Source organism: Diorhabda sublineata, chromosome 4, assembly GCF_026230105.1.
Source record: "Diorhabda sublineata isolate icDioSubl1.1 chromosome 4, icDioSubl1.1, whole genome shotgun sequence".
Taxonomy (NCBI): Eukaryota; Metazoa; Arthropoda; class Insecta; order Coleoptera; family Chrysomelidae; genus Diorhabda; species Diorhabda sublineata.
Window position 1 is genome coordinate 38017740 of NC_079477.1, and position 26207 is coordinate 38043946.

A 26207-nucleotide genomic window follows, 5' to 3' on the forward strand; every position below is an offset into this window, starting at 1 on the left:
CTCATTCAACTGATTTATTTTGATTTTTACATATTTTCGATTATTTCAATTCACAACTTATTTTCTAGTTAAAATTTACTTCATTTTCGAGAGCATGTTCACTTCTTTTTCTTTTTTTTTTTTTTCTATAAAAATTCATTGGGACGTTTCTTCGTGTTTTGTGAGACTCGATTTACCGGTCGTGGCTTCGCCGTCTATGTAATCTGGAGGATCTTCCGAGCTTATTTCAGTCGGAACTAATACTCCCAACTCTCTTAGACTTCTATGGTAAACTATACCAGCACCGAATGAATCTCCCATGACGTTTATGGCTGTTCTAAAACGATCTCTACAAAAAGAAAAAGAAACATACAAATTATTCGTCGCCAAATAATCTGTACGAATTAAAAAAAAAATATACTTACAATAACCAATCGACGGCAAGGATCAGAGTGACATCTTCCGCAGGCAAACCTACGGTATCTAGTACCATTACCATTGTTACTAAACCAGCTTGTGGAATACCGGCGGCACCTATACTTGCAGCAGTTGCAGTTAGACTTATAGCCACTAAGGTTCCGAAATCGAGAGGTACCTCACGAACTTGAGCTATAAAGATAGCGGCCACAGCTTCGTACAAAGCCGTACCGTCCAGATTGATGGTAGCGCCGATGGGAAGTGCGAATCTCGCTACTCGACGATCGACTCCGTTCTTCTCTTCCAAACAACGTATCGTTAACGGCAACGTTGCGGAACTGCAACCAATAAACATAAACTTTACCTGTCAGAAGTTTTTGCTCACTCCATAATCTATTCATTTCAATTTCAAAATAATACACTTTTGCACCAAGATATCTTTTTGCATATTCTCGCAAATTCAGACTTGAAAGTTTTGCAATGAGTTAAACCAAAGAACTATCGGTTGAAACTCGTGCTTTAATAGAAAGTCTTCATAGTCTAGGCAAAAGAAAAAAACTCGAAAAACGACAACCGCTGAAGATAAACGTCTTGTATTGATCCGACTACTTACGGACACAGAGATAGATAGCAGCTCTAATCAATGAATCTGGGGATCAGAATCTGAATAAAACTTCATTTAAGAGACCAAAATAGAATTGAAAGGTCGCAGTGAGAGAAAGGACATAAATATTTGAAGCATGAAAAGTCAGAGAGAGTTTCATGGAGTGATGAGTCATAGTTTGAGGTTTTCGGATCCAAGAAAAGTGTGTTTGTTGGTAGGTTAAAGGAATCACGGACGTTATATCCATTTGAGTGCTGTTGATAGAGTGAAGAAGCGATGAACTTAATTTAATTTTAAGTTAGTTCAAACTTCAAATGCTTCAACGTTTCTCTTGGTCTTTATCTTATGACTAAATTGAAGACGAAGAATTGTATATCAAAGTGGAATTACTTACCTCGAAGCAGTTCCAAATGCTGTAACGACAGCCTGGGACATGTTCAAAATGAACGCAATTGGATTCTTTCTAGTTAGTAATAAATAGAGAAGTGGCAGAATCACAAATCCTTGGACGAATAAACCCGTACATACTGTAGCGAAGTACCATCCCAAACCGGCCATCACGTTACCGACATCCTCCATTTCGAGTACTTTAGAAGAAACCAAAAAGATGATACCTAATGGCGAGAGGAATATTACCCAAGATGTAATTTTCATACTAACGGCCATCAAATTGTGGAAAAAAGTCGCTATAATTTTGGCTTCTTCTCCAAGTTGAGCGATGGCTATACCAAGAGCGGCTGCTATTACCACCAAACCCATTATATTTGTATTTTGGATGATTTCAGTGTCAATTTTGTTTATATAGGAACCTAAAAGGAAGAGGCACAAAAATATATTTATTCCTCATCATTACCGAGAAGATCAACCGCCTCCACCTGAAAAATCAGTAATTGATTTAATTGTTTAGAAAGGGATTATGTTTGAACACGCTACAATCTAATATTATTTCCAAAATGCCCTTCTGCGGCAGCTCTAAAACGAGAAAGAAATATATTTTTCCACGTTGTCAGCTTCAGCTTCCCGAATCGTTCTCGATGTCATCTTTGACCAAAGTTAATCACCAATCGAATTTTGCGTCTGTTTTAGTCAAATTATCGATCTTTACTTTAGTGATTAGGCTACTCAGGAATGTAATAGCTGCACTTATAGATATACCAAGAAAGGGAACTAGATCCATTGGTGGTGTTGCTTATCCTAGTTTGGTGGTAGTCGTTGTCCGAATGACCAGACACGATTTGGACCACCAGAACCATCACCATCATCGGTGTCCGTACGACCACGTACAAATACAGCAAACCAATAACAAATGATTATTTTCGTTAGAGCAGATTCAGTATAACACTTTTGAAACCATTGCTGAGCTTGTACATTATTTTTGTTTTCATCAAGAATCAATTATAACAAGAAATTTGTTTTGAATCCATTGTTTTGAAAATACCAAAATTACCTTCACTTAAATGGCTGTCACTTTTCCCTGTCAATTTTGAAAGTTGGTACTTCGTAAACGTCATACGGATTTGACGATGGTAGCGCCATCTGTGTGTCAGTCACACGACTTATCGAGTGATGTTATAATTAAATAATAAATGTAAATTTACGGAATATTAATGTCAATATTTAAAAAAAAATGTTTTACCTGTGTCGTTGTCATAAGTGGGGACAAGCACCGTTCTAGTCTGCAAAAAAAATACATCAGATTGATATTTTTATATAGAAAAACTTGATTTAAGCACCATTAGTCTCTATTACCCACAGTTTTTTCCCAACGGAGACTTGAAATACAAAAAAATGCGAACTGAATAGTAAATAACTTGTCCAGGTCCGCATTACAATATGTAATTAACAGAATCAGTGAATCATTTGAAAGTATAGATAAACAACAACATTACATAAAATTTAATCCCTTGGAATCGTTTTTTACCGACTTCTAAGACTACATTCTACAAAATTATGAAGCAGGGTGTGATAATTAGACCAGAATGGAATGTTTCTTGAAAGTTTTTAAAAATTAACCGTGATACGTTAACTCCAATAAGCAAAACAATCTACGGTATGTTCTAGTTAAATATTATGCCAAATCTTCGAGGTATTCTTGCAGAACTGGAAAGGAAACATTTTTTTGAGGAGTGTTCGGTACAAATACTGGAAAGATTTTTCAAAAAAATCTTGTTTTAGATATAAAATAGTAAATAGGAGGAATGAATGGCGCGTGAGAAAGTCAGTCTCGATGATTTCATACGGAATGTTTCATCATGCACGCTTCTACAATTTCAGAAAGATCGTTCAGAATTAGGGCTCGATATTTTACGATGCAAAAGAAATGCACAATCACTTGCCAATTGGAATCAAATCGATATAATATTTTCCCGCAACGCAATTAAAATTTTAACTTTGGAGATCTATAATTCTAAAACGCAAGTATTCATCGAGAAAAGCGAAAAACCCAATTTTCACAATTTTTCACCATAAATAAAATTTTACTCAAGACGAAATCACGGTAAATTTGACTGGACTATTAGAGTTATCGAATGATTAATTCTGTTTTTAGTCCTTACCCACGAAAATTAGTTATGTCGCTGATTTTCTGAATTTTCTGATGGTGCAGAAATTTTCAAAATTTCGAATTTTGCAAATAACTCGAAATCTATGCCAAATTTTGAAAAAAGTGAAGGGATCAAAAGTGTAGTTTAAGAAATTTTCTAAAAAAAAGGTTCTGTGTAATTTTCCCCTAAGAGCGGTCATTTTTTTGTAAAATACGCTCAAACTTCGGGGTCGCATCTTATTAAAAATTTTTCGCGCGACGTAGAGTCTGGGGGAAATTACGTCCCAGGCTGAAGAAGAAACTGCTTTCAAAAATTTGAAAACTCGCCAAGAGCTCCGAAAAGACATTTTTTTCTTAAATCTTTTCGGGATTTTCGAGGGTTTGGTTTTAACTTATCATACGGGGTGAAACGAAAACTTACGTGATAGAGAATCGGATGAGCACAGTCACCCCCTATTTAGATATACATTACAAAAAAGAAACGTCTTTCTACCGGGTGAGTTTCTTCAGTACATCATTGGAAAGCTTCCTCTTGATAATCAGACCAATTTTGAACCTGAAGAGTCTTTAATTTCCAATTTTTAAGCGTTTTTAAGGATTATCCCTGTCCCACACTTAAGTTCAACAATCAAGATTTTAACAGAAGATTTTAGAGTTTTTTGTGGGTTAGGAAAAATCATATTTGAGCTTCTTCGAAGGTAATTTCCCGCTCGGCATTTTTATTCGGAAATTTATCTCTAAAATGTACTGTTGAAAAAATCCAGTAACTCGAAATTCGCTTTTTGTAAGAGTATTTTTGAGATTAGGAAAAAATCACACCAAACCTTTTTTGTAGGAAATTTTTTGAACTACATTTTCGATCCCTTCACTTTTTTCGAAATTCGGCATAGATTCCGAGTTATTTGCAAAATTCGAAATTTTGAAAATTGAAACAAAAATATATCGCTGAGCGGCCAAAATTTTGATGTTAACTTTTCCTACACCATCAAAAAATTCAGAAAATCAGCGACATAACTAATTTTCGTGAGTTTTCGCTCTAATTGAACTGTACTCATTGGAATATTTTAGCCATTACCTGATAATTCATTTTATTTGTGTCTTAATTAATTTTTTTATTGTACTAATTGACAGTAACGTAACTATAATTAACGATGCTGATTACTTTGAGTATAAAGTTCAATTTATTTCTCAATCCCTGTTGAACTTATCCGATTATATAGTTTTAATGTAAATGATTTGTAAGTACATTAATTGCAACCTTACATGGCGATGTTGCATAATGTATTGTATCTCATCCGAAGGTTACAACCCAACGAAGATGTTTGTTTATTCCGGACAAACATTAATTTTGATTGGTATTAACAGGTGTGTAATGAAATATTCTTAATTAGCGCACGCAAATTGGGGAGCAGATTCGGGAAGTATTAAGCGACGCCTCTTGATAAGAAAACCTCTTCTAGGAGAGAGAATTCCACCAGACGAAGACGTTGACGTTTGGAAGGTTTAAAAAGTTTAGGAGAATCGTTGGTCCAAGTGCAGTTTCTTCTTTGCCAGGTCGGCAACTTTTCGGGCAAATCTACTATAAACAAGGAGAGTTTACACCAAAAGTTTTTTCAAAATTGAATGTTGGTTATGAAGATTTATTGGTGGAATCTAAAATTCCACATTTTTTAAATACAATTATGTCAATAATAATGACAGAATTCTGCGCTATGGGATCATATTTAACGCCCCAACGCCCTTGGTTCACTCATGTCAAATTTGGGTGATCACCAATCAATAAGAGTATAGACAAAAGGTTGAATCGATCCCATCCGTTCAAGTCATCACCGACGCGGTCTCAGTAGAACTTCTAGCAGCGCAATGTACGTAAAGAAAACGAAAATTGCAAGACAAGAAACGACGGGGCAGCGAAATCAGAGGAAGATGTACCCGAGACTAAAAGGAACATCAAGAGATAACCAAAGTACGTCATGTTGGGATGTGGAAGACTCAACTCAAGGCGCAACTTTGGGTTGATCTTTTACAACAGGTCATCGTCGGAAAATGATCGAAAGGACACGGACGCGGAACGCTGTATCTAACTTGTGTATCGCTCGTGTTCAAAAAGAGAATTTGAAGAAGATGATTAGAGAAAATGTGACGTAACAAAACGAAGTATCTCGAGGAGTACCGGGTGGCTTCCAATGAGTAAATGAGGTTAGGATTTCGGTGTTGTAGCGTCCAGGAGTCCAACACTGTTTCGAGTTACACTTATTCCCTTCTAATCGTCAAAAAAAAAAAACACTTTGAAAACGTTTTGCTTTTTATCGCTCATCTTGTACCGATTCGAATGAGAAACTTGTAGTGCAACAATTCGGAATCAACTTACTTGGAATATTGTAGCTTCTGCCATATTTGGTGGGAACATGTTTCTGAAAAAAGACAAAATAATCAATAAAAATGAATATAAATTTACAAAATATCAAGTCGCGGCGTATGGCTATAAAATAACGAGACAGTAGCAATCAAATCAGTATAGCTGTAGTCGTTAATTCATTTGGTGTTTAGCGCGTGCTTCAAGCATTCGTCCTAATGGTAATTAAATGGAAAAGGACACAAAAGAAGGTGGAATGCAACTGCAACTGGGGTAGGTCAAATAAGGACAGACGTAGAAGACTTACAACAAGGATTTAAAACAAACATCAATAACAGATACAAACTTCATAATTTGACAATTTACGGATAAAATAATAAGAGAAGACATAGAGATACAGCTGTGTTTTTATAGATCTTGAAAAAGCATTCGACGAAGTCAATAGAAAATCCTATAATACGGAAGTTTGGAAGAAAAACTTTTATTGAACAAACACAAACTTGAAGACTTAAATAAGAGATAAACGAAGAACTGTAGTAACTGGATCATGATTCTAACCAAAAAGGAAATGCTAGAGGAAGATACATGAAGTACGAACTTGTAAAAGACCGATGAGGAACTGGATAGAAGATATAAATAAGGAATAAGATGGCAGGAAACCAATTCAAAGACACAGGATGGGTAAAAATGGAAACAGCCGTGGAAACTTCCACTAAAATAGGTAGAAAGTCGTCAGGATTAGGTAAATAATAGTTGCAAGAAGCCGAAAGGACGTCAGAAGGACGAAAATATCGAAAAAATCGGTAATCTGATTCGATTCGGGGGATGGGGGAATTCATGGAGAATCCACAAGGTGAATTTTGTGTGGCAAACTCATATATATTTTCAACAACAAGATTTTCTACTTTGAATACTTTGAAAGGGTATAATAACATATCACAAATCGTATTTTTTCAGTTATAAACCCGAAACGAAGTAATAAACTTTGCATCTTAACCGATAACCCAAAAAATATTGATTATTTTTCATATTCATGATATTATATACCTTCTGATGATGAAAAAACGCAGCAAATTTTCGGTTTAATGATTTATGAGTTTTACATAAAAAATACAAATTGTAAAAAACAGTCTTATGATATGAATATCAATGTTTAAGCCCCACCATAATTTAGCATATAAATAATCTCATTAATTGATGTGTTGGTTTTGTTTTGGCCTAATTATTCGCCTTGTAGATAGAAAGTTCACTAATAACTTTGTAAATAATCGAACAAACAAATAAAACTGATCTAACATTGTATCAGCTAACTGAAAACTACAAAACAATTTGACTGTACTATAACTAGCATTTAAATCGATCTTGATCCTACGCTTATACGAATCGATATCAAATTACTCAACAAAATATTACAACAACGTAATTTTGTGGTATTTGTACTATTTTTTGTTTTTTAAAATCACCAAGGTCCTGAAAGTGACATTGGCCCACTAACACATCATATTGTTTTTAACATGACCAACATTTTAAATCTATGGATACAACTCACTTTTGACAAGGTTCATAAAAATGCGTCTTTCGGAATAGATCAGAGAATGCGTGTTACAATTCCTTGGATGGCCGAGAGGTCCGCAAAACCTGCTCCTTTTAGGACCTTCTACATGTGAGGAAATAAAAAGAGGTCCATTGACGCTGGGTCAGGGGAATACGGTGGATTATCGAGAATATTAACCAATATTGAGCCATGAATTGGTAAAGCAACATCCACTGCCAAGTTCGATCTTCTCAATTGTTGCCAAATTTGTTATATCAACCGTTTCAAAAGGCTAATTCGGAAAAGACGTATCCAGTCGTTTTCTGATGCGGCATAAACAAAATAAAAGAAAGTTTCCTGCAGGATTCATGCACCAGGATCCACTGCCAAGTCCTATCTACACAATTGTTGCCAAATTCGTTATATCAACCGTTTCAAAAGGCAAATTCGGAAAAGACGTATCCAGTCGTTTTCTGATGCGACATAAACAAAATAAAAGAAAGTTTCTTGAAGTATTAGTAACAATGGATGAGTCATGGATCTATGACTATGATGTAGAGACCAAACTGCAGACTAAGGATTGGAAACATCGAGGCTCGCCACGTCCTTCAAGATGCTATTTTCGGCAGGAAAGGTCATAGTAACCGTTTCAAAGCATATGCAAATTTGATTTCGATTTTCGTAAATTTCCTAAGTCGAAAATTATGTCAGTTTATCCGAGTAGAAAATATATACATCTTGATGCATTTCGATTTTTTGAAAACGGAGCAGTTTTCCAAGAGTTAGAGCAGTTTCCATGTGCACCTGGAACGTAAATTTGCTTGAATTCGCATTGTCGGGAATTCGAGAACGGATACTCCGGCTTTGAGGGAGATTTACTCAGAAATAGTGGCTCCAACGAAAAATTGACTAGGGATGTTTTAGGTAGAAAATTTTTTCGAATTCCTCTTAGTTTTCGAGTTTCAAAATTTTTTCTAGTGACAAGTTCTAACGTACGGAAAATCCGTAATTTTGTTTATTAGACAATGCGTACGTTTGTGACTTAATTTTTACATCGTTTATTATTTTTACTAATAAATTTCCATCTCTATTCCTTTTTGTTCGATACCAAGTAAAATTGAATCAGTAAACGCTTCCAATAAAATTTTTAAGGATTTCTGTTGTCTAACAATTCGAAAACAAGTCTGAGTCCGTACACACCTCGGTTATTCATTATTCACATTTTTCGGCAATAAAAAAATTTGTTCCTGGGTTTTACCGAAGAATTCGTACGTCATAACAAATTATAAACATTGTTATTTTCCTTGAAAAATAAACCTGACTGTCTACTTATTATACAATGAGAAAAAAAAAATGTTTTTCAAGGTTATTTTTGTTTACATTCACTTAAAACTAATTTCTTGAAGGTATAATCTAAAGATAAATTAAACCGAATAATTTGATACTGAGTTATTATTAGATAAAATTCGTTTTATTTGTAAAGTCCTTTGAGTTCTGTACATGTCAACCGGCATTTAAGGAACGGTCGTCATGACTTTTTTCGTTGAACAAATCCATTTTACTCACATAGTCGATTCACGCATTAGTTAAAGACAATTCAATAATTTTCCACGCTTGGCGGGAGCATCAATAATGGCGGACTTGTTTAAATGGCTGTAGCACAACGCCGACTGACACCTGAATGTTAACAACGGCGGGGCGCGTAGTGCGAGAGCTTCGCAATCGTCTGCACGGAGCGATTGGAGGTCGAAAATAAAAACGGCCCACGTATTTCATTAGGAGTCTGGAAAGGACAAATTTTCGTGGGAAGTTACGCCTCAAACGAAGATATTGGTATTAGATCCGAAATCTTTTGATTGATATTGAGATATTTTTGATGTTTGCCAACTTATTTATATTTTTTTCTGTGACTAGGCGTATGTTTATTGTTGTAGCGAAAAATAAAGACTTACCGTACTAAATCTAATAAGGTATCCACGGTGCTAACATTCCTTTTAACTCCTTCTCCTACTCCTGCGACTTTGACCCCAACACCAGGTCTTATGACCATCACGACAACCATACCCAAAACTACGGCGGCAAATGTGGTCGTTAAATAATACGCCACGGCTCTTGCGGCTATTTTCCCCGAAAGAGACAAATCCAAACCGGCTATAGCCGAGATTAAAGAAGATATTATCAACGGTAGGATTAGAACTTTTAGCATCCTTAGAAATATCTGTCCTGCGAATCCTATATACATTACTTCACGTTCTGACCACGAGTCTTTAGAATATTTTAAGATGATACCCAATACGGTACCTAATATGACACCCACCATCGTGGCTAAAGTTAAACCATTTTGCTTCAAAAATGATTTTAATTTGCTTTTCGGTCTTCGGCAATTATCCGCTTCGATGATCTCGAAGTTATGGTGGTGAGGAGCCATTGTAGAGCTGCCAACTTCTGAAATAAAAAAAAAATTGTTATAGAAACGCGATATTTGAACGGTAAGTCTGTTGTTGCTGTCTTGACCAACCACCAACTTCCCCCGAACTCAAGACTGCAATAAATTTCCTAATTATTTGAGAACGCAAGATTCGTGAACATATCGGCAAGTTGATGATGATTTGAAACGTGTTTCAGCTTGATCTGCTTATTCATGACTGTTTCCCGTATCAAATAGGAGCGCACCTCCATGTGCTTAGTCCGATGATGAAAATCTGCGTTCCAGATTTTCGGTTATCCATATTTGTTGTCTTGTGTTGGACCAAATACGAGGTATAAATCATAAAACGTAAATAGACGAGTAAAATGTACCCGCCTGTAAGGGTGTTTGGTTTAAACAGGATACCAGACGTGAACTGAGCCCTTTTTGTACTCCAATCGTTTAATTTTTTCGGTTTCTGAGTTCATTTACTTATTATGATCGATATAATGACAATCATCTACTGTTAGATCGTATTTGCGAGTACAAAAAGTAATTGTATTAGTAAATTGCTTATGTGATGTGATGTAATATTTTTATATAGGTATGAATAAAAATTTTGGCGTATCTAAAACGATTTAACAATATGATAATTTCGTTAATAGATTATTTAAAATAATTATCGACGCGACGTGAAGATTTTTCGAATAGCTAAAATCGCACAATCAAGGACAGAGGTGAAGGATTAGGATTAAAAGTGATTTTTTATGACGAATCTGTAGATCCGTTGGACAAACGAAACGAATCCACAAAATAATTGCTACTACAAAGAAATTTGAACGTAGTGGCATCGTTCTTGGAGTTTCCGAGGGGTCTGTCCGAAGGACCTCGAGGTCAGATTTGTACAATCACCTTTCCAAAATTCGAGTGGTTCGGGCTCTGAACGAAAATGATTTTGCTGCACGACAATCAATGGATAAGTGGAAACAAACATTTTCATGTCTCAAGGATTTATGAATAAAGAAAATTTCTGGTACTGGAGTGATCCAAACCCTCATCAACTTCATCAACAACCAGTCAAGGTAACAGTTAGGTGTGCCAAGGGCATCGAAGGTCGCGAAGATAGATGTGGATATAGAATAAATCAACAGCCAGAGTAGGAGCTTGACGACGGTTTAGATCAGACTTAACACCTAAAATTCATTGTCATCTTTTGTTTCGTATTGTAACCTTAACTGTAGCAAGAAATCTTGCCAGCGTCGTTTAAGTCAAAAAATTAATTGTTGCAAACTGCGGTTTGTGCGGACGTGCCACTCCGATTCGTTTCGAATAACACGTGAAAAGACACGTGACATTTTAGCGTGCCTCAAGCTTAGAATTTGTCAGTTGCAAATTTTACTCTGTTGCACGAAAATGGAGGAGCAAGCTGTAGTATTAGAGAAGGAGTCGTGGTCTATGGACATGAAACAACGTTTCGAAACCGAAGCTACTTACCAGCAGTTAATAAGTCGTGTGTAAAACGCCAATATGACTACTAAGAAGGAACCCAGGGACTATTGGTTGCAGAGAAGGCGCCAATACTATACAGTGACGTAATCACGGACTCTGGATTGTTTGACGTACTCATTTGTCTATTGGACACGGATGACGTGATAGAATGTCGAAAGAACTTTCAACCAAATACAAAAACATCACATGATATTGAACTGTACACCCACCTTTGTGAAACTTGCCAGAAAAGACAGAAAGGTATTAAAAAGGGTTTTTCTGAATTTAATTCTCGTTGCCAGGTAGATCTTATTGACTTTCGGTCTCAGCCATACAGAGAATACAAATTTATTATTCATCTCACAAAATTGTTGATTCCCAAATCTCTAATGTCAAAAGAATAGCCTACATGGAGCGCCACCTACATTACAATTTGATAATGGTAGGGAATTTGGCAATAATGTGATGACCAGCTTGAAGGAGTTTTGGCCAGCACTAAAGATCGTGCATGGAAAGCCTCGACATTCTCGGGTGACTCAAGATATCGAAAATATACTTTGTTCGGTGGAGTGAAGGACTGCGTTTCGTATAATTTATGAAAACTAGAGTTTAACATTTCGGGGTCAAAAGGACACCATAAGTATCTCTTTGTTGGCTGCAGACCTAAAGTGGGGTTCACAACATCTTTTCTATCTGAAGATGTCTTCAGAGGAGCAGCAAGAAAAAGTAATAGAAAGGGTCCAAACAATGGGAGAAGGCGAAATTATGCAAGGAAAGAAGCCTGAATAAGGTACCAGTCGATGATGGACTAAACCACGTAGAAGGAATGCTTAGGAACCGAAGAGATTTTCGTTTCTGATACCTGTTGTGTGTGTACTCAAAAAATTCATACCTTTTGTGGTCATGCTAGTAAAACCAATTTCCTTGGGACCTATCTTGCTCTTTAGCAAGTACGATACGAGGGAGGGTTTTTATTTAAGTTCCGATATATGGCAATACAAATACTTTTGAAACATTCATTAAACAAATAAAAGTGTCTCGATCAACTCGCTTCGACTCTATTTAATGAAGCGCCATCTGGCACCACCGCATTTCGATGGTTTTCCCAATTCGCTACAGGATGATTGTCGTGAAGGTCGAGCCAGAAAACATCTAAACGATAATGATTGACTGTTCGACACTTCGAGGCAAATCCTCGCCGGTTTTTTTCAAAATAACTGGACATGTCAATACCATTCCATTAGAGCAACGTAAGACAGTTAATTTTGAATGGTACACCAGCATTTTTGTCTGAAAAAATCGGGAAAACCAATCGCAAAAGAGGAATCATTCCTCATCACGACAATGCGACATTTTTGAATAGTCAAAACATCGGTCATTAGTCCAGTCATTTAAGGTGATTCATCTAGGAAAATCGAGTTGTAAAGTCGTTTAAACTTATTCATTTGACATCCTAAAACTCCTCTCAAAACTCACATATAATTCGATGTCAGCAACTCTAAAAATCGGGGCTCAAAAGATTTTTTGCAAATAACTCGTTTTCTACGGGTTTTACGCTATTTGTATCTATTATCAATATTGTAGAGCGTTAAATTCTCTACAACTTTTGTTCGAAACATTTTTTTATACGGTGAATCGTTTCTGAGATAGAGGGCGGCTAGAATCCCGATTGAAATCAACTGGTAGGCCCGATCTAAATAATAATAATTGGGATGAAATTGCAGCAGCATTTGATAAAAAAAAACTGTCCAGTTTAGCGACAACGATGAAGAAGAAAAAAAAACAGAAATTATTTTGATCGAGACTACCAATTGATTTCAAAATTGGATCCTAACCGCCCTCTATCTCAGAAACGATTCGCCGTATGAAAAAATTTTTCAAACAAAAGTTGTAGAGAATTTAACGCTCTACAATATTGATAATAGATACAAATAGCTTAAAACTCATAGTAAACGAGTTATTTGTAAAAAATATGCAAAAAAAAAAAAAATCGATTTTTTGCACATTTTTTACAAATAACTCGTTTCCTGTGAGTTTTACGCTATTCGTATCTATTAGCAATATTGTAGAGCATTAAATTCTCTACAATTTTTGTTTGAAAAATATTTTCATACGGTGAATTGTTTCTGAGATGTAATTGTTAATAAAAAATGAAAATTATTTATAATTATATTTTCAGCAATAATTTATAAACTTTAAAAGCTTCTATCTCAGAAACGATCCACCGTATGAAAATATTTTTCAAACAAAAGTTGTAGAGAATTTAACGCTCTACAATATTGATAATAGATACAAATAGCTTAAAACTCATAGTAAACGAGTTATTTGTAAAAAATATGCAAAAAACCGATTTTTTGCACAGGTTGTTGCCGTGTTCAAATCAGGAGGTATCAAATAGCAAGCAAAACCAATTTTTATATTCAGACTTTTGCGTGTAAAATATTCACACTTATTGTTGAATCACACTGTAGAAGAAATAAAAAAAAAATTAAAAGTTACTGATAATTATAACACATGTTTTTATTTATGAACCGGATTCATTGCGCGTATTTTCTGTTAACAGATGGCATATTATAAAACTTATCATATTCACATAACATTATGGTAATTTCGTGTCCCAATTACGCGACATGCGCGGTAATGGTTTACGTAAAAATCCAGAACAATCCCAAATAATTTGAAGTCAACAATCAACCGGTGGGTATACATTAACACCACGCTCATTTTTGGCGGGAAAGTTACTTGTTTACCTACAACCATGTTACGTAAAAAAATGCGATAATCAACTTACCGATGACCTACTAACCTTTTCGATAAAGTTTCCACTAATTTTGAACTAGTACACACAAAAAAAAAACTAACTAACGACACTATCACTTATACAGTTATCGACGTTACATCACTGTGTTTTTTTTTGGAATTTATACGACAACCTATTGGCGAATTGTGAATGATGTTAACAGTACCAAAAAAAAAAAAAAACGTGTTAGCTGTACCAGCGACAAATAAAATTTCGAATGCGCGTAGTTACCAGCTCGGCTCGAAGGCGTGTTGCAAAATCATCGGAGGTGAGAATGGAGACAAAAAAAAATCCGTGGCGACGGATATCGGCGCAATGAGATATAGCGATAAACGTTGATAAGAAGTAGCTAATTGTTTATATGCGAATTACATGTACAGGGTCCTTCGCGACGAGCTGAGTCGACATGCATGCGGGAAAGTGTGTTTTGAAAATTTGCTTGCATGGGTTTTCCGAAATGCTCGTCGAAGCGGACCCAAACTCCGTTATTTTGAACGGAATGCTACGGTTTTTATTACATTTTTGGAATCTACGCGAAATTTCAATACAACTTTATATAAGACATAATAGGCCTAAAGTCCATCATTTTTTAATTATTTCACATTTTCGAAATTTTCGGACACGTGCAGCGCTCCAGTAAAAAAATTATATTTCTAAATTTAAGTGAGTCAGGGCTAATTTTTTTTTGAGATTTGGACAAATAATATTTATAGCTTTCAAAAACTGTGAAAACCTTGACGAAAATTTATATAGGGTGTTCAGAAAATGGCGCTCCGAAATGCTCGTCGAAGTGGACTCAAACTTTGTTATTTTGAACGGAATGCTACGGTTTTTATTACATTTTTGGAATCTACGCGAAATTTCAATACAACTTTATATAAGACATAATAGGCCTAAAGTCCATCATTTTTTAATTATTTCACATTTTCGAAATTTTCGGACACGTGCAGCCCTCCAGTAAAAAAATTATATTTCTGAGTTTAAGTGAGTCAGGTCTAATTTTTTTTGAGATTTGGACAAATAACATTGACAGCTTCCAAAATTTGTGAAAACCTTGACAAAAATTTATATAGGGTGTTCAGAAAATGGTGCCGAAATTTGCTATCTAAAAACTTAATTTTATCAAATGGCAACCTCCATTTTTCTCTTTACCACCATGAAGATTTTAATTTTTTTCATGTTTCTACAAACACCGTTAATTTGAGATATATGAATTGACTAACGAAGTCGCCTTAATTTAAATCGTAGAATAGTAAAGAGAAAAATGGGGGGGGTTTAGATAGCGAAATTCGGCATCATTTTCTGAACACCCTATATAAATTTTTGCCAAGGTTTTCACAAAGTTTGGAAGCTGTCAATGTTATTTGTCCAAATCTCAAAAAAAATTAGACCTGACTCACTTAAACTTGGAAATATAATTTTTTTAGTGGAGGGCTACACGTGTCGAAAAATTTCGAAAATGTGAAATAATTAAAAAATGGTTAGGTTGTAATGTTTCAGATTTACTGTCGTATTTAATGGCTATGCAGAACAACATCGTCGAACTTTAGCAACATCTTCGTCGATTGATAATTTCTTATAAACACTCACAACAAGTCTCGGTTCATTTCAATGTTGTGAGAAAAGTTTACTGCTGAAAATACACTGGTAACACCATTAAATACGACAAATTTTTGAGTCATTATATCTCAGAAATAGTGGCTCGTAGGAAAAAAAGTATTGACACGTTTTATGTAGAGAATTTTATGATCTACATTTTTTGTCTGAGGTATTTTTATGATAAAACTAACAGTTTTGCTAAAAATTGCGAAAAACTTTTGACCTTGAATAAAATTTGTTCAAATTGTATTTTACTAACTTTTTGACTCATTATATCTCAGAAATAGTGGCTCGTAGGAAAAAAAGTATCGATAAGTTTTTTGTAGAGAATTTTATGATCTACAATTTTTGTGTGAGGTATTTTTATGATAAAACTAACAGTTTTGCTAAAAATTGCGAAAAACTTTTGACCTTGAATAAAATTTGTTCAAATTGTATTTTACTAACTTTTTGACTCATTATATCTCAGAAATAGTGGCTCGTAGGAAAAAAAGTATCGATAAGTTTTTTGTAGAGAATTTTATGATCTACAATTTTTGTGTGAGGTATTTTTATGATAAAACTAACAGTTTTGCTAAAAATTGCGAAAAACTTTTGACCTTGAATAAAATTTGTTCAAATTGTATTTTACTAACTTTTGAGTCATTATATCTCAGAAATAGTGGCTCGCAGGAAAAAAAGTATCGATAAGTTTTTTGTAGAAAATTTTATGATCTACAATTTTTGTGTGAGGTATTTTTATGATAAAACTAACAGTTTTGCTGAAAATTGCGAAAAACTCATTTTTTTACCCTTTGACCTTGAATAAAATTTGTTCAAATTGTATTTTACTAACTTTTTGACTCATTATATCTCAGAAATAGTGGCTCGTAGGAAAAAAAGTATCGATAAGTTTTTTGTAGAGAATTTTATGGTCTACAATTTTTGTCTGAAGTATTTTTATGATAAAACTCACCGTTTTGCTAAAAATTGCAAAAAATTCAATTTTTTGACTTTTGACCTTGAGTAAAATTTGTTCAAATTGTATTTTACTAACTTTTCGAATCATTATATCTCAGAAATAGTGGCTCGTAGGAAAAAAAGTATCGATACGTTTTTTGTAGAAAATTTTATGATCTACAATTTTTGTCTGAGGTATTTTTATGATAAAACTCACCGTTTTGCTAAAAATTGCGAAAAACTTTTGACCTTGAATAAAATTTGTTCAAATTGTATTTTACTAACTTTTTGACTCATTATATCTCAGAAATAGTGGCTCGTAGGAAAAAAAGTATCGATACGTTTTTTGTAGAAAATTTTATGATCTACAATTTTTGTCTGAGGTATTTTTATGATAAAACTCACCGTTTTGCTAAAAATTGCGAAAAACTTTTGACCTTGAATAAAATTTGTTCAAATTGTATTTTACTAACTTTTTGACTCATTATATCTCAGAAATAGTGGCTCGTAGGAAAAAAAGTATCGATAAGTTTTTTGTAGAGAATATTATGATCTACAATTTTTGTCTGAGGTATTTTTATGATAAACCTAACAGTTTTGCTAAAAATTGCGAAAAACTTTTGATCTTGAATAAAATTTGTTCAAATTGTATTTTACTAACTTTTTGAGTCATTATATCTCAGAAATAGTGGCTCGCAGGAAAAAAAGTATCGATAAGTTTTTTGTAGAGAATTTTATGATCTACAATTTTTGTCTGAAGTATTTTTATGATAAAACTCACCGTTTTGCTAAAAATTGCAAAAAATTCAATTTTTTGACTTTTGACCTTGAGTAAAATTTGTTCAAATTGTATTTTACTAACTTTTCGAATCATTATATCTCAGAAATAGTGGCTCGTAGGAAAAAAAGTATCGATACGTTTTTTGTAGAAAATTTTATGATCTACAATTTTTGTCTGAGGTATTTTTATGATAAAACTCACCGTTTTGCTAAAAATTGCGAAAAACTTTTGATCTTGAATAAAATTTGTTCAAATTGTATTTTACTAACTTTTTGAGTCATTATATCTCAGAAATAGTGGCTCGCAGGAAAAAAAGTATCGATAAGTTTTTTGTAGAGAATTTTATGATCTACAATTTTTGTCTGAAGTATTTTTATGATAAAACTCACCGTTTTGCTAAAAATTGCAAAAAATTCAATTTTTTGACTTTTGACCTTGAGTAAAATTTGTTCAAATTGTATTTTACTAACTTTTTGACTCATTATATCTCAGAAATAGTGGCTCGTAGGAAAAAAAGTATCGATAAGTTTTTTGTAGAGAATTTTATGATCTACAATTTTTGTCTGAGGTATTTTTATGATAAAACTAACAGTTTTGCTAAAAATTGCGAAAAACTTTTGACCTTGAATAAAATTTGTTCAAATTGTATTTTACTAACTTTTTGACTCATTATATCTCAGAAATAGTGGCTCGTAGGAAAAAAAGTATCGATAAGTTTTTTGTAGAGAATTTTATGATCTACAATTTTTGTGTGAGGTATTTTTATGATAAAACTAACAGTTTTGCTAAAAATTGCGAAAAACTTTTGACCTTGAATAAAATTTGTTCAAATTGTATTTTACTAACTTTTTGACTCATTATATCTCAGAAATAGTGGCTCGTAGGAAAAAAAGTATCGATAAGTTTTTTGTAGAGAATTTTATGATCTACAATTTTTGTGTGAGGTATTTTTATGATAAAACTAACAGTTTTGCTAAAAATTGCGAAAAACTTTTGACCTTGAATAAAATTTGTTCAAATTGTATTTTACTAACTTTTGAGTCATTATATCTCAGAAATAGTGGCTCGCAGGAAAAAAAGTATCGATAAGTTTTTTGTAGAAAATTTTATGATCTACAATTTTTGTGTGAGGTATTTTTATGATAAAACTAACAGTTTTGCTGAAAATTGCGAAAAACTCATTTTTTTACCCTTTGACCTTGAATAAAATTTGTTCAAATTGTATTTTACTAACTTTTTGACTCATTATATCTCAGAAATAGTGGCTCGTAGGAAAAAAAGTATCGATAAGTTTTTTGTAGAGAATTTTATGGTCTACAATTTTTGTCTGAAGTATTTTTATGATAAAACTCACCGTTTTGCTAAAAATTGCAAAAAATTCAATTTTTTGACTTTTGACCTTGAGTAAAATTTGTTCAAATTGTATTTTACTAACTTTTCGAATCATTATATCTCAGAAATAGTGGCTCGTAGGAAAAAAAGTATCGATACGTTTTTTGTAGAAAATTTTATGATCTACAATTTTTGTCTGAGGTATTTTTATGATAAAACTCACCGTTTTGCTAAAAATTGCGAAAAACTTTTGACCTTGAATAAAATTTGTTCAAATTGTATTTTACTAACTTTTTGACTCATTATATCTCAGAAATAGTGGCTCGTAGGAAAAAAAGTATCGATACGTTTTTTGTAGAAAATTTTATGATCTACAATTTTTGTCTGAGGTATTTTTATGATAAAACTCACCGTTTTGCTAAAAATTGCGAAAAACTTTTGACCTTGAATAAAATTTGTTCAAATTGTATTTTACTAACTTTTCGAATCATTATATCTCAGAAATAGTGGCTCGTAGGAAAAAAAGTATCGATACGTTTTTTGTAGAAAATTTTATGATCTACAATTTTTGTCTGAGGTATTTTTATGATAAAACTCACCGTTTTGCTAAAAATTGCGAAAAACTTTTGACCTTGAATAAAATTTGTTCAAATTGTATTTTACTAACTTTTTGACTCATTATATCTCAGAAATAGTGGCTCGTAGGAAAAAAAGTATCGATAAGTTTTTTGTAGAGAATTTTATGATCTACAATTTTTGTCTGAGGTATTTTTATGATAAACCTAACAGTTTTGCTAAAAATTGCGAAAAACTTTTGATCTTGAATAAAATTTGTTCAAATTGTATTTTACTAACTTTTTGAGTCATTATATCTCAGAAATAGTGGCTCGCAGGAAAAAAAGTATCGATAAGTTTTTTGTAGAGAATTTTATGATCTACAATTTTTGTCTGAAGTATTTTTATGATAAAACTCACCGTTTTGCTAAAAATTGCAAAAAATTCAATTTTTTGACTTTTGACCTTGAGTAAAATTTGTTCAAATTGTATTTTACTAACTTTTCGAATCATTATATCTCAGAAATAGTGGCTCGTAGGAAAAAAAGTATCGATACGTTTTTTGTAGAAAATTTTATGATCTACAATTTTTGTCTGAGGTATTTTTATGATAAAACTCACCGTTTTGCTAAAAATTGCGAAAAACTTTTGACCTTGAATAAAATTTGTTCAAATTGTATTTTACTAACTTTTTGACTCATTATATCTCAGAAATAGTGGCTCGTAGGAAAAAAAGTATCGATAAGTTTTTTGTAGAGAATTTTATGATCTACAATTTTTGTCTGAGGTATTTTTATGATAAACCTAACAGTTTTGCTAAAAATTGCGAAAAACTTTTGATCTTGAGTAAAATTTGTTCAAATTGTATTTTACTAACTTTTCGAATCATTATATCTCAGAAATAGTGGCTCGTAGGAAAAAAAGTATCGATACGTTTTTTGTAGAAAATTTTATGATCTACAATTTTTGTCTGAGGTATTTTTATGATAAAACTCACCGTTTTGCTAAAAATTGCGAAAAACTTTTGACCTTGAATAAAATTTGTTCAAATTGTATTTTACTAACTTTTTGACTCATTATATCTCAGAAATAGTGGCTCGTAGGAAAAAAAGTATCGATAAGTTTTTTGTAGAGAATTTTATGATCTACAATTTTTGTCTGAGGTATTTTTATGATAAACCTAACAGTTTTGCTAAAAATTGCGAAAAACTTTTGATCTTGAATAAAATTTGTTCAAATTGTATTTTACTAACTTTTTGAGTCATTATATCTCAGAAATAGTGGCTCGCAGGAAAAAAAGTATCGATAAGTTTTTTGTAGAGAATTTTATGATCTACAATTTTTGTGTGAGGTATTTTTATGATAAAACTAACAGTTTTGCTGAAAATTGCGAAAAACTCATTTTTTTACCCTTTGACCTTGAATAAAATTTGTTGAAATTGTATTTCACTAACTTTTTGAGTCATTATATCTCAGAAATAGTGGCTCGTAGGAAAAAAAGTATCGATACGTTTTTTCTAGAGATATTTATGATCTACAATTTTTGTCTGAGGTATTTTTATGATAAAACTAACAGTTTTGCTGAAAATTGCGAAAAACTCATTTTTTTGACTTTTGACATTGAATAAAATTTGTTCAAATTGTACTTTAAGCGATTTTACCGATTTTGGGAATTTATCTAACTTCAAATGTTATCCAATGCTATCCAATAGGTGTACAGTTCAAATCATTGTTATTTCGCGAAATCTAGATTTATTATAATAACAATATTAGTGCCTTCACCTACCTTCCTTTTTTATGAAGAACAATCGCGAAAAACTTTTACCGAACCGACTGATATGCTAACAAGCACGCGATGACTGAAAAGCGCTTAAAGCTCCTGTTATCCCAGTGCTAATTTATGTCATTAATATTTTCATTAATTGTTGTTAATAAAAATGTTTATTCTTTTATGAGGATGTGTGTGTATTACGTATTATTTAAATTAATTACAGTTTTTCATTATAATTCGTTATATTCGCGAAAACGAATGAATGAATTGTGGTTACCATGTTAATTTGTGATATAATTTTCGTCGAGGCTAATTCGGTGGTTAACACCAAAAATAAGGTATTAGTCCGGTCAATATAGACATTTAATATAACAAAAAATTTATAAAAACTAATACAAATAAAGTTTCAAAAATCTCTATCGAGGTTTTTTGGATTTTTCTCGAAAACAATATGTTTTATAAAAAAAAACCTCCGACTAAAGTTGTAGATCTTGAAATTCTCTACAAAAATGGTCGACATGATTTTTTTCCTAACTGTTACCATTCCTGAGATATCGCGATTCTAAGAGTCGCATTATACATGGTATGCACACATTTCCATGTCACCTGTGATGTAGTGTACTCGGCGTGTTTTTTTACCGTGGTTTCCCCTGTAGGTCTACTCCATTAATTGTCATGTCAATTTTAGAATAATTTAAGGAAGCAATACCCGTCAACTTCTAGATATTTCCTAATAATTGATAAGAAACTCTTGGAAATCTACTTCAACAGTTTTGTCTTCTTCGATTTCTTCGTCTTCCTCTTGATGTATGTTGATAAATCGTTCAAAAGGGGCTGAGTTATTGGTCTCTTCAATAAAATCACAGGAATATTCCTCTGGACATTTGAGCAAGACTGACCAACACACAGAGTACCTAGGACACCAGCACCAATGAATAACGCTTGGACTGATGCTGGAGGTTTGATGAAGGCTAACGTTGGATTAGATTATGAAAATGTTTACTAGATTTGAACCAAAAACATAACTAGACACCCAAATGTCTAGTTATACATCGGGGATAGCAGTGAAGGTTGGAAAGAGTTTATTCAAGGTAGCGAAAAGACCCAAACACATTAAGTCTCCAAGGACTAACTCTTAACAAAAAGAAAAGACTTTTTTCGAATTTTCCTTATAGCTTAGGGAAGAGGAAGGAATCTACGCGTAAAAATGTTATATTTTTAGTTTGTCACAACAAAAACAAATCTATAAAATAAAAATTTCGAATCAGGGAGTACCTCAACGTTTATTCCCACAACATAAATGCGAATGATTACGAAAATTTAATCTAAATTAATTTAATGTATTTTCCATCTTCAATTACTTCATTTGAGATAATACTTGTCAAGTCAAAGTTGTAAATATGATATTTCCATGCGAAATATTTACAATTAATAAATCTAGCAAACAAATAAGTTGAGGAACGTTCTCGACGACATTATCAAATAGATTTATACTATGTAAATTCTAAGTTTAATTTAAAAATAAATTTGCCTCGAAAATATTTTTTTATTGAGTTATTTCGTTCTGTACGCTATCAAGATTTTATAAACTAGGTCTGAAAGCAAAAAATACATTTTTTTGAAAAAAAATTGATTCATACACTAATCGACCTTTAATAACCACCATCTAGAGTCCATAGTGATTACCCACCACAAATAATGGGAAAAATCGTTTTTCTGCTTACCCCTGGTCCCCACAAGGGCGGGGCTGGTGGAATTCTGGTCGCAATGATCGGGATCCCGCGAATCCTGATTAAATATTTGTTAACTGAAATGCAGGTCTTAAGAGATTCATTGGAAACCATCCTCAACCACCAGAATTCTCACTCAAAAGAAAATTTGGTATTGGAAATAGGCCCGGGCAACTTCAGCAACAACTCTCCTATTTCGGATTGCATCATGGCTGATTTGAAAACTTGTTTGCTCCAGTTTTAGTGCTCATGGATCCAGAAAACGAGGAACTGAAGCTTAAAACTGCCGAACCTTCGGACTTTGCTGATCCTATTTGAAGAAATTCTTCATGTGAAGTACGGTTTTCTCCAGTCGGAAAAGGGACAGACAAACCCTTCATGGGACCTTAACTCTTCTGTGGTACCAACCAATTATTGGGACAACCTACAAGGTCTGAGACAGGCCAAGAGTCTCCTGGGAAATTGTAACCAGAAAAAATCTGTCAACAAACACCTGCAGACGTTAGACTCCGGAAAATAATGGTACGGAACTCCAGAGCACTACACCCTGGTGCGCTTGGAATAGAAGACGAAGATCTCTGGAAATTAGAGCCATCTCACATTCTAGACTTTTTAAAAGGAGTGGAATTGATGAATCAGCTGTAAATACAGGGTTTTCCAGTATTGGGGCAAGAAAAGCAGACACATTAGATCCTTTGGGTCGCGGTGTATATGATACCCCAATATCCACATAAATATACGAGGTCTGGCTATTAAATAAAGAGACTAGTTACGAAAAAGTGCCTTCAGGGTCCCTTTCAAAGCAGATCTTTTTCTAACCTTTCGAGGAAGTCTGAGTTTTTGTCAGGATTTTTGGCACCAACAATCATCCGGATGCTCATTCGACGTTCGGCACGTACAATTTGGTTGATTTTGGTCACTGTTTTCAAAGTTGAAACAGTGACAGGGCGACCTGGGCTCTGGTCATCTTCAGAGCTCTCTCGGCCCTCACAACACCGCTCAAAAACACGCGTACGTGTTAGAGAATTGTCCCCATAGGCCTCTCGTAACAATTTACGTGTTTTGGGACGGTCATAGACAAGATATCTAGATACCCAACGCGTCTAGGGCGTCCTCTAGGCGCGCAGTCTCGTTATTTAATAACCAGACCTCGTATAAATACATAATATTCCACTAAGAAATGTTTTTGGAGGAAGTTAGGATCTTTCAATTTTGTGTTTGGGTTAAATATAGAATTCCTCACTTGGATGGATTGAACAGGGAGAGGAAATTTGTGCATTTGAATTAATTAAATACCCAATTTAGTAATTAGGATTATTATCGATATTTTTTCCAAATATTCTACTTACGTTTGATCCAATATATTATATTAGAGTTCACTAGAAATTCTATAGAGTAACATCGAAACGCGACTAGAATATACAAACCAAATTGTTAAACATGTAATTAATGATGAAAGATAACAGCGTAGCATGAGCGATAACCTTTTATAGGCAAATCATATTTTGCACTCGAACGAGATGAATTATATTAAATAAAAAATTTTGTGTAAATATTTTTTATCCGCAGTCACCTTCTAACTGAAATTTCAATCACACTTTTCAACCGTACAAAGGACCATTGCATCTACTATTGACGTATTCTTGAATTCGTGACATTTCATTGATGTCGGGCCACCGCTTAATGGTCTGCACTTGATATACACTACCGGTCAATAGTGTTGGCCCACCCAAAAGGATCCTCAGCATTATTTTACTCCACTTATTATCTATAATATTATCAGTTCTGAATAATTTTTACAACGTCAACATGAATTCCTTTAAAAAACAAGAAACTAACCTAAAAGGTCACATTTTGGGCTGATGTGTGTTGTCAGTGTTTGTTGTAAGATTTTGCCGTGCTTAATATGTACAGAAATTTGGTATTCAAAGTTCCACTCAGGTTTTTAACCTGAAATGAGAAAAGTATAGAAATAGGTTGAGGTATATTTAGGAATAAAGGTTAAAAAAAGTTACCCGCAAAACTAAAACGAATAAATGTCCATTGCATAACCTTAAATTTTCGAAATATCCTACTGACTGCGCCAATTACGTTACCGAACTTCGAGAAGACGTCACGGATAAATCGTTTCGCCCTAAATTTTCATATTCCGATTTCCCGTGTTCTTTTGAACTATATTTAGCCAGTTGTCATCAATTATTTGGTTGAAATCCGACAAAATATTTTATTTTGATCGTCTACCTTGTACCAAACCTGGTCGAATCTCCGTCCATTTAGTACCATCGCGAGCCACTTCAGTGTTGGTTCATGTTGATTGATTTTCATCTGAGTTTTCGCTTTCAACTATAAAATCGGGATCCTCTTGAAATAAATTCAATGATTGAGTAGCATCGCTTGTGGACGGTTGATTTTTTCTTCATCCATTTCCCGTAATGCGGCGAGAGCTTCTCGCAAACACCCTGTATATTTCTTCTGAAAGACTCATAGGTGATAGAATAGAAATTATATTCCTGCGTTTCCTACGGTCTGGTCAAGTAAGCCTAGCCGCATTCCACGGCCAAGTTGACCCTTCTACCTCATAATATTCGCCGTCCGATCAGATGCAGCGTTGCCGATACCACCAAATTCATTTCTCAACATTTTTCTAAACAATTGATTTGTTAAGGTGTTAAGGTGGTATTTAAACGTGAGTTACTGTTGTTTGCGTCGAATAAGTACAATAGAATTCTTAGGAATGGAAAAATATTTTTATCTGCGATCGCCATTGAAAAATAACCTAGACGGGTGGGGTAAAAAACGAGTTTTTTCCTCGTGCCCAAAAACCGTGTCTGACGAAAAACAGACGCAACGTGTCAATCTCAAATTTCTCTTTAAATAAAAAAAAAATCGATCGAGTTTCAAAAAACGTTGCAAGAGGGCGTATGGGGACAATTTTCCATCTCGCGCGCGTATTTTTGAGTGGCGTAAGCGCTTTAGTGACGGGCGAGAGATCAAATTAAAATTCAAAGCAACGCAGAACGTTTTTTTTGCACATTAACGGTATCGAGATGTCTGAATGGGTTTCAGAGGGTCGGACTGTCAACAAGACTTACTATTTGTCAGTTTTGGCAACACTGCGAAAACGAGTTGTACCAGGAAAACGCACCTGCCCAGTATTTGGGCAGTAAGCGCTCGAACACCCGTCGTACTCACCAGATTTGGCACCGTGTGACTTTTTTTTGTCGTCGAAGTTTAGGTATTAGGTAGTTTAGTTCTCTCCGAGCATTAACTCTGATAATATTCCAATTGATAACGTCGTTAAGCTAAATAAACATGAAAGAAGAATCTGATTGCACTACTTCTCAAATTGTAGATATAACTCAAAACCTGCTTC

General features: G+C 33.8%; 2 protein-coding genes across 10 annotated transcripts in view; one reads left to right on the forward strand and one right to left on the reverse strand.

Annotated features, from left to right (window-relative positions):
- LOC130443425 (excitatory amino acid transporter 1-like) lies at positions 1-24340 on the reverse strand. Of its 7 annotated transcripts, none has more exons than XM_056778037.1 (8): positions 24184-24253; positions 22829-23412; positions 9385-9877; positions 5914-5956; positions 2637-2676; positions 1395-1809; positions 405-734; positions 1-328 (listed from the first exon to the last, which is right to left on the reverse strand). In XM_056778037.1, the coding sequence occupies exons 3-8, from the start codon at positions 9858-9860 to the stop codon at positions 136-138; spliced, it is 1497 nt and encodes a 498-aa protein (XP_056634015.1). In that variant the 5' UTR covers positions 9861-9877; positions 22829-23412; positions 24184-24253; the 3' UTR covers positions 1-135. The 7 variants fall into 7 exon arrangements, with proteins under 7 accessions (XP_056634015.1, XP_056634014.1, XP_056634010.1 ...); XM_056778036.1 differs by lacking the exon at positions 22829-23412 and adding an exon at positions 21814-22018 and having other exon boundaries at positions 24184-24252; XM_056778032.1 differs by lacking the exon at positions 22829-23412 and having other exon boundaries at positions 24184-24340.
- Positions 1-26207, forward strand: part of LOC130443427 (zinc transporter ZIP11) — a 53770-nt gene that overhangs the window by 12939 nt on the left and 14624 nt on the right. The window lies entirely within an intron of this gene.